The sequence below is a fragment of the Genypterus blacodes genome, unplaced genomic scaffold (assembly GCF_046128005.1).
Source record: "Genypterus blacodes isolate CSIRO-AG114 ecotype Tasmania unplaced genomic scaffold, CSIRO-AGI_Gbla_v1 ptg000055l_1, whole genome shotgun sequence".
NCBI classification, from domain to species: domain Eukaryota; kingdom Metazoa; phylum Chordata; class Actinopteri; order Ophidiiformes; family Ophidiidae; genus Genypterus; species Genypterus blacodes.
This window is the reverse complement of record NW_027466867.1, coordinates 1,319,729-1,334,855: the sequence shown is the minus strand read 5'-3', so window position 1 is coordinate 1,334,855 and position 15,127 is coordinate 1,319,729. Positions and strand designations below refer to the sequence as shown.

General features: G+C 47.0%; 3 protein-coding genes across 4 annotated transcripts; all 3 read left to right on the top strand.

The window, feature by feature from the left end:
* The first annotated feature begins 28 nt into the window (after positions 1-28).
* On the top strand, positions 29-2,549 carry LOC143001824 (elongin-B-like). The gene is made up of 4 exons (XM_076151647.1): positions 29-124; positions 909-1,043; positions 1,161-1,269; positions 1,571-2,549. Exons 1-4 carry the CDS (start codon positions 122-124, stop codon positions 1,681-1,683), a joined length of 360 nt encoding a protein of 119 aa, XP_076007762.1. The 5' UTR covers positions 29-121; the 3' UTR covers positions 1,684-2,549.
* Positions 2,550-2,770: 221 nt separating this feature from the next.
* On the top strand, positions 2,771-9,262 carry LOC143001700 (transforming growth factor beta-1-induced transcript 1 protein-like). 2 transcript variants are annotated; one of them, XM_076151428.1, is made up of 12 exons: positions 2,771-3,148; positions 5,193-5,243; positions 5,537-5,685; positions 5,827-5,882; positions 6,003-6,139; positions 6,238-6,319; positions 6,405-6,489; positions 7,096-7,299; positions 7,612-7,785; positions 7,867-7,948; positions 8,086-8,234; positions 8,427-9,262. In XM_076151428.1, exons 1-12 carry the CDS (start codon positions 3,136-3,138, stop codon positions 8,691-8,693), a joined length of 1,449 nt encoding a protein of 482 aa, XP_076007543.1. In that variant the 5' UTR covers positions 2,771-3,135; the 3' UTR covers positions 8,694-9,262. The 2 variants fall into 2 exon arrangements, with proteins under 2 accessions (XP_076007543.1, XP_076007544.1); XM_076151429.1 differs by lacking the exon at positions 5,193-5,243.
* A 535-nt stretch (positions 9,263-9,797) lies between these two features.
* patl2 (PAT1 homolog 2) lies at positions 9,798-14,209 on the top strand. Its single transcript, XM_076152285.1, has 19 exons — positions 9,798-9,821; positions 10,248-10,398; positions 10,476-10,777; positions 10,872-10,934; positions 11,026-11,079; positions 11,165-11,329; positions 11,431-11,499; positions 11,599-11,750; positions 12,108-12,182; positions 12,275-12,398; positions 12,478-12,595; positions 12,690-12,796; positions 12,875-12,928; positions 13,013-13,155; positions 13,265-13,421; positions 13,515-13,655; positions 13,744-13,841; positions 13,943-14,083; positions 14,176-14,209. Exons 1-19 carry the CDS (start codon positions 9,798-9,800, stop codon positions 14,207-14,209), a joined length of 2,172 nt encoding a protein of 723 aa, XP_076008400.1.
* Positions 14,210-15,127: the final 918 nt, after the last annotated feature.

The window sequence follows — 15,127 nt, the reverse complement described above, 5'->3', positions numbered from 1 at the left end:
TGCGTTTCGGGAATAAGTAAACCTTACGTGTATTACGTAGTATTTGCGCAGCCGCAGTGCAGTCTGGGTTCTGCTATACAACACAGAGGGCTGCTACTGGCTAGCTAGCTGACCACTTGAAATGGTAACTATCGAACGATTTATTGAGTTTGTTTTCTAAATACGAAACGTACGCGATTTGTTCGAGTGTATTATTATCGCAAGTAACGCGGGCTGGATTTTATTGGTTGTTAATTTCGGCTTGTGTTTTCTGCTCGGCTAAGTTAGCAGTTAGCTTCGCTCTCCTCTATAACGAGAGGTTGCAGTTAGCGAGGTAGCTTAGCTTTGTAGCTAACCATGGTCGTGATGTAACATTAGCCTTCCAACCTAAATATGTCGAGTCAGCGCGACTCAAATGTCCTGCATGTGTCAGCGCCACAATATCTACTAATTTAACTGTCGGGACCACTTTTGACTGTTTTAAGGGCTTAAATGTGAGCTAAAAGCTAACTCCAGCTGCCATTAGTAGCTCGTAGCTTCCTACTTGCTTGCGGATCAATGAAAGAAGGTACTTCTCTTGGTAACTGTTTGCTTCTATAACCGGGAAATCTTGCTTGACTGGCAAAACAACCGAATTTCCTCTACTACGCCTTAACAAGACGATCCTTTCTTGAGTTGAGTAATATGTTATAAACATTTAACAGTCCTAAAGGTGTTCTTTGGGCCTGCTGCTGGTCACTTTAAGTCAAATTAACACAGGGAGTTTATTATTATACAGATTGTGGGTTTGTTTTGTTGACCTAACAGGTCTGAAGTTATAGTTTTTGGAATTTGTAACAACTTAAACACCCCTTCCTCCAGATCTAACTAGTCCAGCTGCAGGATCTCTCACCTTTGCTCTGATCTAATCAAGCCCCTCTGTCTTTCAGGACGTCTTCTTAATGATCCGGCGTCACAAGACCACAATCTTCACAGACGCCAAGGAGTCCACCACAGTCTACGAGCTGAAGCGTATTGTGGAGGGGATTCTAAAGAGACCACCAGAGGAGCAGCGCCTCTACAAAGTGAGTCGTGGAAGAAACTGAGCCTCGTCCTCCCTCCTGGTTATTCGACGCTTGCTTGTTTGTCGCTGTTGTTGTTATAAATGATATTCTATGACATTTTAAACCCTCGTTTCTTAGGATGACCAGTTACTAGATGACAGCAAGACTCTGGGTGACTCTGGCTTCACCAATCAGACTGCCAGACCACAGGCCCCGGCTACAATCGGTCTGGCTTTCCGCATCAGTGGTACGTTTGCTCCTCATGATGTCATCATCGAAGATACATTGGAGATATTATTGCCTTATTTTGACACATGTGAACTATAGAAATAGGTCACTTTTGGTTGTTGCATCTAGAATAGAATGAGATGTAAATATAGCAACAAAAATAACAGAAGTCAGAGCAGGAGCGTTCAGTTCCTACTTGACATAAATGATCATTGTGTCCTGTGCTCCTTCTCTTCTTCGTCTCTCGTGGATTTTTACATGATTGACTGAACATTAACAGATCGGTTTTAACTGTTTCTCGTCTCTTCCGCCCCCTCCAGATGAGATGTTTGAGCAGCTGCACGTCGAGGCCTTCTCCAGCCCCCCCGAACTCCCCGACGTGATGAAGCCACAGGACTCTGGCAGCACCGCCAACGAACAGGCAGTGCAGTGATGGCAGTGAGGGAGGGAGGGAGGGGAGGAGAGAGAATGACAGGAAGTGTGCGTGTTTGTGTGTGTGTGTCCTTTTAACAGAAGCAAAAAGTAGCGGGGGGTGGAGGACCTGTAATATAAATTCGGTTGATGGATGGAGATGTTGTAGGTAACCAAGCCTCATCCCAACATCTGCCCAGCGCCATTCACACATCTGTTTGTTTTTGTGTCTATGATTTCCACATCTCATGATTCTGCTCCTTTGACTTTGCTCTTACACACCAACTGGCTCAAACTTAAGGAATGAGTGAGGTGGTTGGATTGGAGAGTGTGTGTGTGTGTGTGTGTGTGTGTGTGTGTGTGTGTGTGTGTGTGTGTGTGTGTGTGTGTGTGTGTGTGTGTGTGTGTGTGTGTGTGTGTGTGTGTGTGTGTGTGTGTGTGTGTGTGTGTGTGAATATGAATATATGTGTCTGTGCGTGAGTGACTGTGTGTGTGTGTGTATGAGAGACTTATGCTATTGTAGTTGTTATTATTATATTAAAAACTTTGGAAAAGTGGAGGGCATAGTTGTGTGTCACAGTGTTCTTTGAGTTAAACTGCATGGGTTCAAGGATTCTGATGTCTGGATTGGCAAACTGCATGAACAAGATCAAAGAGTTTATTTTCACTGAAACAGATAAAAGTTCATTAGATAACTCACTGGGTCTGATTCTTCTGTTTCTATTGTACATTTACTGAGTGTGTCTGCGGCTCCACACAGAACAAAGGGGAAACAAAGAGCACGAGGAGTGTTACTGAGTATACAGACACACACACACGTGACACCTTCATATACACACCCTGTAACTGTGAGCTTGATTAAAGTTTTGCTGTTTCGTTTTTTACCCAGTTGGTTGATCGTGTGTGTTGTTGAATGTGGACAACGGCTGCAGACTGACTGATACACGCAGGCACGCACGCGGCTCTCTCCGTATCTCCTTTTCCACAGAGCTGCTGTCCTGTAAATGTTGTGTTTCCTCTGAAGGACGCACTTTAAACACACACACACTCTCTCTCTCTCTCTCTCTCTCTCTCTCTCTCTCTCTCTCTCTCTCGCGCCGTTTCCCGCCTCTGAATCCTTAATTTTCCTCTCCCAAATATGGACTAGGAATGTCTGGGATGACGTCTTGTGTCCGGGGGAATGCGGCTTTTGGAACCACATTCACTTAACTACGCCTCGCATTACACAGGAAGAGAGTCGTAGAGGAAAAAGAAACGGGACGCCCTCCTCTTCCTCCGCCTCCTCTTCCTCCTTCTCCTCCTCCTCGGCGGATAACGGTATCCTAGAAGTTATTACCCGGACCGAGGCAGACAATAGCCCCCACACCGACGCGGTCTATGTTGCGGGCTTTGATCCACATCCATCCCTACTTATAAATGCTGCCCACGTCTGTGTTTGATCCAATTAAGAGGAAAACACTCCGCCGAGACGATCATGGACGACCTGGGTATGTATGCAATGTTCACTTATCCTTAAGCAAAGGGGAGGAGGGATGTTTATTCTGCCTTTTCCTGCTTGACTGTGTTTCTGCTTTTTTTTCACGAGGAAGCGTCGAGGAGAAATGTAAGGAAGCCAGTGGAGCTATGAACATTTTTAAAGGAGAAGGGAAACAATGATCAAACCGCAGATACACACATTTCCTCACACTTTCCTCCACAGTAACATGAGATATACAGGAAAGGGCAAAGAAGGTGAATTTGTCAGGACAACTTGATGCATCTCTGCTGTTTTCTTCACTCGTTGAGAGACCACACACATGCACACACACACACTCATACAGGTAACACAAGAGCTGCTGCTGCTGCTGCTGCTGCTCCTGAACGCCACTCAGGATCTCATGCATGTCCTGCAAATCCAATCAGCTCTTGTTAATTAGATCTAAAGAGGTCCACAGTCGGCCTGCTGGTCTATTAATATTGACTATTCAGACAGAAACAAAGCCACATAATGTTTGACTGAGTGTCTTCCATTTTGAAGGCTGTGGGGGACGTGAAAGGGGGCCCTGTGTGTCCATCAGCCAGGGGGGGACATGACTCCTTCTGTCTTTGCTCTCTGATCCAGATGTGCATGGAGTTGTTTCTACGCCTTGTCGTTTCCCCTAAAACAGCGTTCCCAGCGGCCGCTTCTTTGTTTTCAGGAATGGCTCAGTTTGGAGAAGCCCTGAAATAGCTGCAGGGCCACTGTGCTATTTGGGAAAAAGCCGCAGAGTTCAGAGAAAATAGAAGGTCTTTCTCCCCCCGGTCAGACAGAACAAACGGTTTAGCTTCTTCTAGAAATGTTTTCTCATCGTCCGTCTCTGAATTGTTAAATTTCTCAAGCGTTTACAGGGAGGAATGGCTCGGAGGAAGCCGAGCACATCTGGATTGGATTGCACACAGTGAGACTGAGCGGCTGGATGACTGAGGCTGAGTGGCCATGTTTGGGACATTCGGTGTAATTCTGTTGTCCAACAATGTTGTAAGTTTATGTATTGGATCTGGCGAGGCCTTCGGTTAGAGGCCACTTGTAAGCGAGGCCTATGGCCAACACAAACAAGTTGACAGGCAACTCTAAATATGGTCATAATTCCCATTGAGAGACGTTCAGCTCCTTATATGAGCAGTTGAGTCTGTCTGAGTATGTGTGTGTGTGTGAGGGAGATACACAGCTGGGAGGAGAGCAGGGACGTTGAGCTCAAGACTTTTTACCACACAGTCGTACCAGAAGTGTGAATCACCAGGAACAGAAGTGACCGCAGGACCAACACAGGCGGTGTGAAGTAGACATGTTAAGGTCTGACACGTCTGTACCGCTCAGCCACCAGGCAGCAGCAGCAGCGGCACAGATGTTTGAGACGGAACACAGATCCAGTTACAAACAGAACTTCCCCCCAAGGGAAAACGGCAACAAAATAAGAGAAAACAGAAAAGAAGTTGTTTGTTGTTTTATTCCCTTTTCTTTGTTAAAGTAGAGACGCTTGTTTTGATTTCATGACCCAAAGTATGTTGTTAGTGTGGTTTTAGGTTCCAGTATTCAAGAGATTCTGTCTAAAAAGCAGCCTGAGCCTAAACTTGCGTCTAACCAGCTTTGTACCCGCTCTCCTTTTTGTCTCTTACTCACACGTTAAGAACCTTGTTACACACGATGATGTCATCCAGCTGTAAATCGTATTGCTCGTGAGCCAGTTCTGTTTCTGGACAGCTTCCACTTGTGTGTGTGTGTGCGTGTGTGTGTGTGTGTTAGAAGGTGTGGGGTGGCTGAAGTGTTTTTTTTCTTTATATCAGTTGCCAAACACTCTTCCTCCTCTCCTTCCTCTCTGGTCTGGCATGCCTTAGATTATAACTGCAGAAATGTTCATGTGCTTTGTTGTTATGTATCTCAGGATTATGACGCCCATTCTGACTTTCCTGTCTCCTATGGTGGACGCTCGTTGTCCTCCGTGTCTCGTACATGTGGGTCTGGTTTGCTGTTGCTGCTGTGTTGGTCACGCCGACTTGTCTGTCTCTCTTCAGGAGTGCCTGAGCCACTTAACTACCCTCTCAGTCCTCGTATTGTTGTGTTTGGTACGTAACAGTCTGAGCATGTGATTGTATTTATGTCTCTCAGGCTGCTTGTCACTGACTCGTTTACTCATCTGTCCTGTGTCTGTCCTGTGTCTGTCCTCCATTTGTCTTTTTAACTGCATTGCATGGGTTCTAACCTCTATGTACGCTTCTTAACCCATTAATAACAGCACAAGTTAGAGGCATAAATGTACAAAAGTCTGACACTAAACTTCAATCATAACTCCAACCACGCTTCCACTACCTTCATGTTGATTTTGGGGAATTCTGTCCCGTTTCTCTCCCGATTCCAGACGCCCTCCTTGCCGATCTGGAGAACACAAGCTCTCCTTTAGCTCGATGCCCGGTCCTTCTCACCTCTGACCCCCCCATAGAAGCCGACACTGCCGTTCAGGATCCCGCCCAGCCCCGACCACCGCCGCCCGCTTACACACCCCAGCAGGTAGAAATGGAACTGTGCCACTTTTACCCCATCATGGTTCTGACTCAAAACTCAGATTTCCCCTGTAAATGTATTCTTAAATGTGGATTCTCTTTCTCTGGTTATAAATGTCAGTTGTCTCTCTCTTGCTCTGTCTCTCAGACTGTTTCTGCTGCAATGAAGTCCTCTCAGAACTCCAACCCGGACAAACTCTACAGGTAACTCCTCTGGTGAAGGCCAGCGAGAAGCTTAAACCCTTGGACAGGATGTATTATAACGTGGACTGTGTTCATTCTTGACTCTGCCGGACATTGACGGTGTCCCCATTCGTCTCACAGCACGGTGTGTAAGCCACGTTCCCCCCGCACGGCAGACCCTCCTCCGGCCTTCTCCTCTTCCTCGCTGCTGGGTGGAGGTCTGAGTGAACTGGATCACTTGCTACAGGAGCTGAACGCTACCCAGTTCAACATCACAGGTTGGTGTGTGTGTGTGTGTGTGTGTGTGTGTCTGTCTGTGTGTGTGTGTGTGGGTGTGTTGAACTCAGCGGTTAACCTGTTTGTTCTTTGCTTTCAGATGAGATCCTGGCTCAGTTCCCTTCCACTAAGAAGGATGAGAGGGAGAAGATGAAGGATAAGAGCACAGCCTCCTCCTCCAGGTACACAAACAAAGTCATTTTGTGTAATTTTGTGTCATGAAATGGTGTGTGTGTGTGTGTTAATTTTCGATTTCTTGCGTTGCAGCTCTGCGAAGCCTTCAGCGACCTCAGCCACACTGGAATTGGACAAACTCATGGCCTCCCTGTCAGACTTCAGGGTCCAGAGCACAGTAAGAGTCCGTCTTCACAACTGCACACCTGAAAATAAGAACATTTAAACCTAAAAGCACACTGAAGATCTGACCGCTTACTTTGATTCACGGTGAAGTCACGAGAACTTCCTCTGGACTCCATGGCGACCACACTCACGCTGTAACATCCTGACCACAGCGCCCGTATCGTGGGATAGATCAGTCACCACATACGGCCTGGAGACGAAAACCGGTCGTGCAGATATTTTCCAGCAACAAAAATAGATTCAGAACATTTTAAGTCACAGTTACAGATCTACATACGGCCTCTAATCCAGCTGTTCAGCCAGCAAAGGAAGGGAATCTCTCATTATACGTGTATTTGCTTCCATCTATGCCTGCAGTCCAGCTGTGCAGGGTTATGGGAATAGTTTTAAAGTGGAAGTTCACCAAAAGATGGGACAGATATCAACATGTTCTGATGATTGATCTATTGCCAAATTCCTACACACAGATATGAATTTGTTAGACATGAGGTCACATACACACACATACACACTATCTGCTCCTACAAGGCCTCACACTCCCTGAAAGTTGACTTTGTGACTGCAGACTCCATCATCTGTCCTCTCTCTGCTCTGGTAGCCAGTCGCTGCGCCCGTCAGTCCCGTTGTCACGACGCCTCCCCAGCCGCAGCCTCAGCCCCAGGCCGCCACCCCCCCGCAGGCCTCGTCCGGCGGCTCATTGGACAGCATGCTGGGGCTCCTCCAATCAGATCTGACCCGACAAGGAGTTCAGACGTCCTCCAAGGGAACCTGCTCAGCCTGCCAGAAGCCCGTAGTGGGACAGGTAAGGAGGATGTGTGAGTCAGGGCTCATCTTTCATCCCACATATGTTTACTGCAGCAGTTTCCCCTGAAATGATTAAGAGGTCAGAAACACATAATCATGATAGCCTCTTCAAAATGGCTCCTTAAAGCTGCGCTGGCAAGAACGTTGTCAATGTTTATCACCTTTAATAAAAAATTATTGCTGCGGCTTAGCAGTTTAATGTCAGCAATAATTCCACGACAGGAAATGCTGGCGTCAACCTCAGCTTCCTCCCACAGGACAGGAAGCAAACCTCCCTGTAAACCTGTGGACTGATTGTTCCCTCCTGCAGGTGGTGACCGCGCTCGGGAAGGTTTGGCACCCAGAGCACTTTGTGTGCACAGAGTGTGAGACGGAGCTGGGCAGTCGCAACTTCTTTGAGAAGGACGGACGGCAATACTGCGAGTCAGACTACTTCACCCTCTTCTCCCCGCACTGTGCACAATGCAACAAGCCCATACTGAACGTGAGGAAGCTGACAGCCGAAATCAAGCTGAGAGTTGTATCTAAGACCAACTAAAGCGCTTTATTTCTTATTTCTTTTTAGAAAATGGTCACTGCTCTGGACAAGAATTGGCATCCCGAGTGTTTCTGTTGTGTCAAGTGCAGCCGAGCGTTTGGAGAGGAAGGTAACAGGCACACATCTCAACTCACCAATACAGGGCACATGGTCAGATGTACTGGTTTATAGGCAGACTGGAGCCCCCTGCTGGTAGAGCCACAGACAGACAGCATCTAACCCAAACCGCCACCTTGTCTCCTGCAGGTTTCCATGATCGTGAGGGTCAGCAGTACTGCCAGCAGTGTTTCCTGACTCTGTTTGCGTCGCGCTGTCAAGGCTGCAGCCAGCCCATCCTGGAAAACTACATCTCAGCCCTCAACGCCCTCTGGCACCCACAGTGCTTTGTATGTCGGGTGAGTGTCTGTGGGTCTTTGAGCTGCTTCCATTGCATGAACTGTTACATTGTACAAATGTTTGTGAAGAAGGGGGACAGACTGGGGTTTGACCCCTGTCGTGTTATATGTGTGTATTGCTCTTGTTAAGTTTATAGCGTTGTAACTAAATCTTACTCCTCTCTCACACTCTCTCTCTCGTCTCATCTCCAGGAGTGTTACACCCCCTTTGTTAACGGCAGCTTCTTCGAACACGAGGGTAAGCCCCTGTGTGAGGCTCACTACCACCAGTCCCGCGGCAGCGTCTGCCACGCCTGCCAGCAGCCGATCCTGGGCCGCTGCGTTACCGCCATGGGGGCCAAATTTCACCCCCACCACCTGGTGTGTCACTTCTGTCTCAAGCCGCTGAGCAAAGGCTGCTTCAAGGAGCAGGAGAACAAACCCTACTGCCACCCCTGCTTCATCAAACTCTTTGGCTGAAGACACACCAGGACTTTGACAACCCCCCTTATGTGTTTCTCCTGAGGTCACCATGTGAAGAAGCTACATGACTCTATATTCTCAAAGAGTTTGTTTACTGTGGGAGGAAGAGTGAGGGTGGAGCTGGTCTCTTTCTGGGCTGGAAGAGTTTAGATGAAGAAGAAAACAACATAGAATCCAAAACAATGATTTTTTTTTAGTGAATTTAGAATGGAATGTCCATGTATGTAGTTTTTACATACTGTGCTGATTCAAATTGAATACTGACAATTGAATTATCTTGCAAAAAGGTAGAGAAAGTAATGATGCATTCAGAGGAAATGTATTGTGTCAATGAAGGAAATCCCCTTTTAATATATTTGCTTAATATTGCAAAAAGTATCAAAGTGTCACTGCAACTGCACTTATATATTGTATTATGACTGCTATATATGTTTTTATAACAGATCAAGCTACCATATATTTGTTTTAATGCCAAATATTTTGCATTATTCATTCACCACTGCTCTATGCAATTTCTGAGAACGGATCCAAAGAATAAAATAAAGGTAAACACTTTTTTTCCAGTTGCACAGATGAATGAATGAAATGATTAACACAGAAAAAAATCAGCGTTGTATGTGTTCACCTTACTTAAAGTAAGAAAGTAGTATTTTCCAAAAAGTGTAACTCCGTATCAAGTAAAACAAATTGTAAAAACATAAAGAAATGTAGTTTAGCATTTGACCACTAGGTGTCACTGCTCTCTCACTTTTCCATATAAACTAGACTCGAGACCATAAAATCGAGGCAGTGCGGACTGAGTGTGTGTGTGTGTGTGTTTGCGCGCGCGCGTGTGTTCTGCAGCATTTGGAAGAAGAACAATAGATGTGAGTATAAGTAAGTTTAAACATTTACTGAATCAAAAAGTTGCCTGATTTTTCATCAAAAAAAAAAGACGAGGGACAGCTGCGATGACGTCAGCACGCACAGGTGAGATCATTTAACGGTTAACGAGCCTCGGCCGGTGTGTGACGAGCTCAAAGCAGGTAATCGAACCGACAGAGTCACCGGGAGCCGCCAGCTTCACGTGTTTAAAGTTTAAACACTCACAATACACAGAATATGAGTGATTCAGAGCAGCAACAGGTAAGTCAGCGGCCCACCGGTTATGATTATTAATTAATTAATGAGTGTTTTCAGTGTGAATATGGTTTGTTTGGAGAAGCTGCGGTCTGGGGCGCGCAACGTGGTCCAAAATTGACGCATTTCTGTTTTTATAAAGAGTTAAAATGATAGTGCAAGAGTATGTATATGTATGAAATAATAACCTAAACATCAGATACAGGATGTGAAACTTTGCATCTCCAAGTTTGGTTATGTTTCTTCCATGCTTCCTTTTGTGATTCCATGGTTTTAAAAACAATACAATGGAGGTAAATGGTACAGTTTTGTCTCAGATGTAATGCAGTGAAATTAGGAAGTCTCCAATAAAAACAGATTAATTTAATTTACTGAGTTACTTCCCTGCATGTGACACAGCTACTTGAATGTGTTTTGACTTTTATGTTGCAGGCTGAGACCTCGCCTGAGCCTCAATGGCCGGAGAACGGAGATCAGTGGAGCGACGGGGAGGATGGAGCCAACATGGACTGCGGGCTCCTGCAGGCCATGGCCGAGGAAGACGCGGAGATCGACTTCTACAATGAAGAAACGTTTGGGATGGGTGAGTAGTTGTCAGTCGTGTTAAGATCTGCTCGCTCACTTTTTGAAGTGGTGAATCTGAAACATGTCTATGTTTAGAGCTGGATGCACATTGGACTGCAGAGGAGCCTAAAGGAGCTCGACTTGAGTTTGGAGGCGATCTGCCTCCATCCACTCCCACACCACCACCGCCATCTCCACCGCTGCTGCCTCCAGACCCCAAACAGCTGTCCACCAAACTCTGCTCCCCCCCTGCTCCAAGACAGAAGCCTCAGTATTTGCCCCGGGCACCGGTGGGGCAGCGAGGCCGAGGGAGGGGACCGAGGAGAGGGCTGGGCAGGGGCCAGATGTTCGAAGACCCGGCCGTTATGAGGATAGTGGAGGGCCGGCCGAGCCTCAAGGTGGGGAGAGAGATAGAGAGAAGGGGGCAGGGGGGCACACTGCTCAGCTTCTGTTTCGTTGGCTCAATTTGCATCTTCCCCTTTCTGTCTTTAGAGTCTGGACAGTGCCATAGTGGACTGTGGGAGCACCATGGCCTGGGAAACCTTTGAAGATGAGGTGAGTATGCACTTCGACTGACAGTTCATCTGGTTTTAGTCCTGCCATTCGTAACGACCTCCCTCTGTTTCCACTTCTATATTTCAAATAGTTGTTTGGAAGGTCTTACAGAAAGAACAGGCAAATCCCCGGATCGATACTTCAGGTTAATCTCACTAAAAGTGCATTTTGTGTGCTTGACGGCACATTCCTGAAGGTAGTTGTCTGTCTATCTCATCCTGTTCTCTTAGGATAGTGCGATACTCTGTGTGATCAATGGCCACAGGGGCAGAGGTCATCACGTGAACTCCAACTTCCTGGACTTGCCATATCCTGTGTCTTCCTTCAGGGGCAGGAGAGGCCCGCCAAGAGGGCCCTACTGTAGAAGAGCCTTCGACCAAAGGGTCCCCTCGCCGGTGGAGCACTCAATTTACTCTTCATCCTAAAGTTTGAGCCAGCACATCTGGTTTGGCCTCTCACCTTCCCCCCTCTCTCTCTCTCTCTCTCTCTCTCACAGATGCACATGATGCCCGGATCGCCCATCTTCTCTCGTCAGCCCTTAACCCCACGTCAGCGTTACAATCAGGTCCGTTCCCTAATAAATCCCACCCTTTTCTGTATCCTGAGGAAAATTTGACAGAATTCCCTTTGCATTTCCCCGATGAAATATTTTCTTCCTCATCAGCCCGGGGCCTTTATGTTCCCCTTGAATCGCCCCTGCTGCCCCTCCACTCCGCAGTCTCTGACTCCCAAGATGATGCAACTTCGATTCGGTGCCAACTCGCCCAGGCCATCCCCCTTTTACAGCCCCTCGGCTAATCCAGTGCAGCCGCTCAGGTGTGTGTGGTCTCGCCGTGCGCCTGTCAGACATGTTTGCTCTGCGGTCTGAAATATTTGTCAGTGACGTCTGAGTATGGAGTGTATTTATGACTTGGCCGTGTCCGTCCCTCATGAGTGCATAAAACACCTGCTGCTCCGGCCACATTCATACGTTTCCATCAGAATATTGCCTCATTGTGCCGCCGGCTCACTGTAGGAACATCGTAACACATATGCAGTGATTAGCTATATTTATATTTGCTGCCTTAACACTTTGACTATTTGTACATATAAGCACATTGTGAAAGTATTGTGTAATCTCATCAAACCTTGAATGCATCACGGTGCTTTCAAGTCTCTGCATGTGTCCCACAGGTACCCTGGTCCGGTCACACAGCTTCACCCACAACACAAGAGGCTTCTGAGTCAAAAACAGCGTCTGTTCCAAAGGTTAGTCCGGAATAATGTCAAGACTTCCAGATAGATTCTCACTAAGAGATGGGAATGAGTTTATACAACAGGAATATACGACCCACTTATAGAAAAGCAGAGAGCTGGGACCCTTACTGTGACCTCATGACCTCCAAGGAGAAGGAGTGGATCATCAAGCTACAGATGATCCAGCTGCAAAGTGAGAATCCGTACCTGGATGATTACTATTACCAGGTGAGCGCTGAGGTCTCTGACTGATTCATGTCGGCCATTTTTGGGGCCAAACTGTTCTGACCTCTGGTGGCGTTGGCAGGAGTACTATCGACGGATAGAAGCCAAGCTGGCCGAGGAGGAGCTGGGCATCCGGGGCAAGAGGGAGCCGCCCAAGCTCACCACGCCTTACATCACCAAAACGGATTCCTACACGTCAGGTATCACCTTCCAGCTGTGCTCCACGTGAGGAAGCCCTTCACCCGGCCTGAGGCGCTTTGCTTTTACCCACCAGGTCTCTCTTTGCTCTTCCAGTGGTGCACATCGAAGGCTCTCTGGGTCAAGTTGCCGTGTCGACGTGTTACTCGCCTCGTCGGGCCATCGGTGCTGTGAACGCGGTCCAAGCTCAGGGTCCACTTGAGGTGACGACATCATACACCTTATATGAAGTCTTTGACGTCTTAAAACCCGATCACAACTCTGGCTTTTCCACATTACAGGAGCAGAAGGACACCAGACGGCAGAGATTAGAGGTCCTGAGCAAAGTTGAAAAGGTGCATTAGTTATGAGTTCAGTCAGATTAAGTTTGTTCCCCTCCCCCCCACATTCCAGCAGTCACACCTGTTCTTTTCCCGCAGTTGTTTGTAGTTCTGTTGGAGGTAGAGGAGACGGAGAGGATGAAGGCCACCGTCTCGGCTGAAGCGGACAAGCGGACGTTGTCGGAGAAGATCCAGAGCAAAATAGAGCACATCTACGCTCAGCTCAAACAACACGACCCCCAGTGAGTCCCTCATGTTTGCTTAGATTTCAACTGCCTCTTGCAAGAAATGAGGATGTTTGACTGATGCGTGACATTTGAGTGTGAAGCTCTCTGGTGTGTTCTGCTGTAGAGATTCAGGTGGAGAGTTTCTCCCTTTCCTGCTGGTCTCAAAAGGCAAAAAGTTACTCGCTCGTCTTCTGCCGTCCCTGAGCCGCGACGCAGCGCAGAACATCCTGCACATTGTGACCACGAATTTACCCGCGCTGATGAATAGAGACGCAGATGAGGTAGGGCCGCAATGGTTTCTGGGTACCACAAAGGAAATGGATCTTGTCAGTGTTTCAGAGCTGCGAGCGTCATCTTTACATTTCACCTTTCAGGCCCTTCCAGTGCTTTACTCTCCGCTCCAAAGTGTGATTGGAGGTCTGACCTTCAGTCAGCTCATTCAGGTCCTCAAAGACCTGACGTCCTCCGAGTCTCTAACAACACACGAGTCCCTCACACAAGCGTGCCAGAACAAAGTCAGTCCCGTCTGTCGTTTGTGCTTTAATTTGGTGACGTTTTTGCTTTTTTGTTGGACTCGTGTTGAGCTTTTGTTCCTCCTTTCAGTTTGGAGTGTCTTTACTGTACGCCCTCCTGTCACAAGGAGAGAAGCTGCTGTCCTCCGGCGTCCCTCTGGAGCCCAGCATCGGTGACTTTGAGACCTGGTGGGGAGTTTGACATCTAATGTTGCACAAAAGAGTTTAAGGTGAATGTCCGGTTTTTGAGTGTTTTGACATGTTGACATGAACGTGACTGCCCCCTACAGGACGGACACAATATTCCAGGTGGCGGGTCAGCTGTCCCAGTGTTCCCTTGTGGAGCCGCTGCTTCTGCCCTCCAACCTGCTCACTCTCTTCTGCCGCTACCTGGACAAGCGCACCATCCATCAGCTGAAAAGCAACATGGAGTGAGTACATCATCTCCATTTCATCCCGTGTTCGGTCAGTTGGCCGGCCGGGACCCTTGTATCACGAGTTTGTCATACATTTATTCATTCAGGTCTGCGACCGGATGCCTGGCTCTCCCATCATAACCTGGGCCGTAAAGAAAGACGTTAAGCTGATGACGATGTTGTGGTGAACGAGTGATGTGAGCAGAAGCACAGCGCTGACCAAACCCCTTCAGTGTTCATTGCAACATAAGCGGTGTAAAGTATTGTAAACTCTTATTCCTTTAGCCCCTCCCCCCTCCCTCCCCCTCCCTCACGTTCTTTTCACTGTCTCAAACTGTTTCCCTCTTATTTCCTTTATCTGAGCCTTTTCCTTTCCTCTCTTTGGTCTCCATTAGGCTGCGTCCGTGTGAGTTCTTTCTAAAAAAAAAATTACAAATCTAAACTTTTTTATTCAAAGTGTTTGACATTTCATGAGTTGCTTCGACCAACCGCTCATTTCTGCATTGCTTATCGTTTGTGAAATGTGTTGGATCCGTTACTGGCGACCGCGCTGAGGAGGATTGTATAGTAATTTATGATTGTACAGCTAAACTTATATGTTCATTAAAGCAGTGGCCAGTTAAATGTGACATTTAGCTGCGACACATCAATAGTAGCCATGCAAAAATTTTTTTTTTTGTTTTTTTTTTGCAAACTGCATGCATTGTGTATACATGTACAGTGATACTAAATATGATGTATTTGTATTTTCCATCTTAGATGTTTCAGTTGTAAAGAGATTTGTATTTGTCCTTTTCATTTGGAAACAGGAATCATTTATATTTCACCCTTGTAGAGCACTTGCAACATAAATAAAAAAAAATCTTTAAAAGAGCTCAGCTGTTTGTAAATTACACATTGTCACACATTTGTGTTTAGCTTCAGGTTTGCTGCAGCATTTCACCGCCTTAAATGTGCAAAATGGCAAAGGAAGCTTTTCAAATGGATCAAATCTCAGCTGAAAATGCAGATTTCCTGTTTTTCCTGATGGCCGTTTCTGTCTTGAAGCCTCTTCTGTCT

Coding starts and splice junctions, on each gene's coding strand:
- patl2 (XM_076152285.1), top strand. CDS start 9,798: ATGAGTGATTCAGAGCAGCAACAG. Junction 10,399..10,475: donor TGAAGAAACGTTTGGGATGG/GTGAGTAGTTGT, acceptor GTCTATGTTTAG/AGCTGGATGCACATTGGACT. Junction 11,080..11,164: donor TCCCCGGATCGATACTTCAG/GTTAATCTCACT, acceptor CTGTTCTCTTAG/GATAGTGCGATACTCTGTGT.
- LOC143001700 (XM_076151428.1), top strand. Junction 6,490..7,095: donor ACTTCAGGGTCCAGAGCACA/GTAAGAGTCCGT, acceptor CTGCTCTGGTAG/CCAGTCGCTGCGCCCGTCAG. Junction 8,235..8,426: donor CACAGTGCTTTGTATGTCGG/GTGAGTGTCTGT, acceptor TCTCATCTCCAG/GAGTGTTACACCCCCTTTGT.
- LOC143001824 (XM_076151647.1), top strand. Junction 1,044..1,160: donor AGGAGCAGCGCCTCTACAAA/GTGAGTCGTGGA, acceptor CTCGTTTCTTAG/GATGACCAGTTACTAGATGA. Junction 1,270..1,570: donor TCTGGCTTTCCGCATCAGTG/GTACGTTTGCTC, acceptor CGCCCCCTCCAG/ATGAGATGTTTGAGCAGCTG.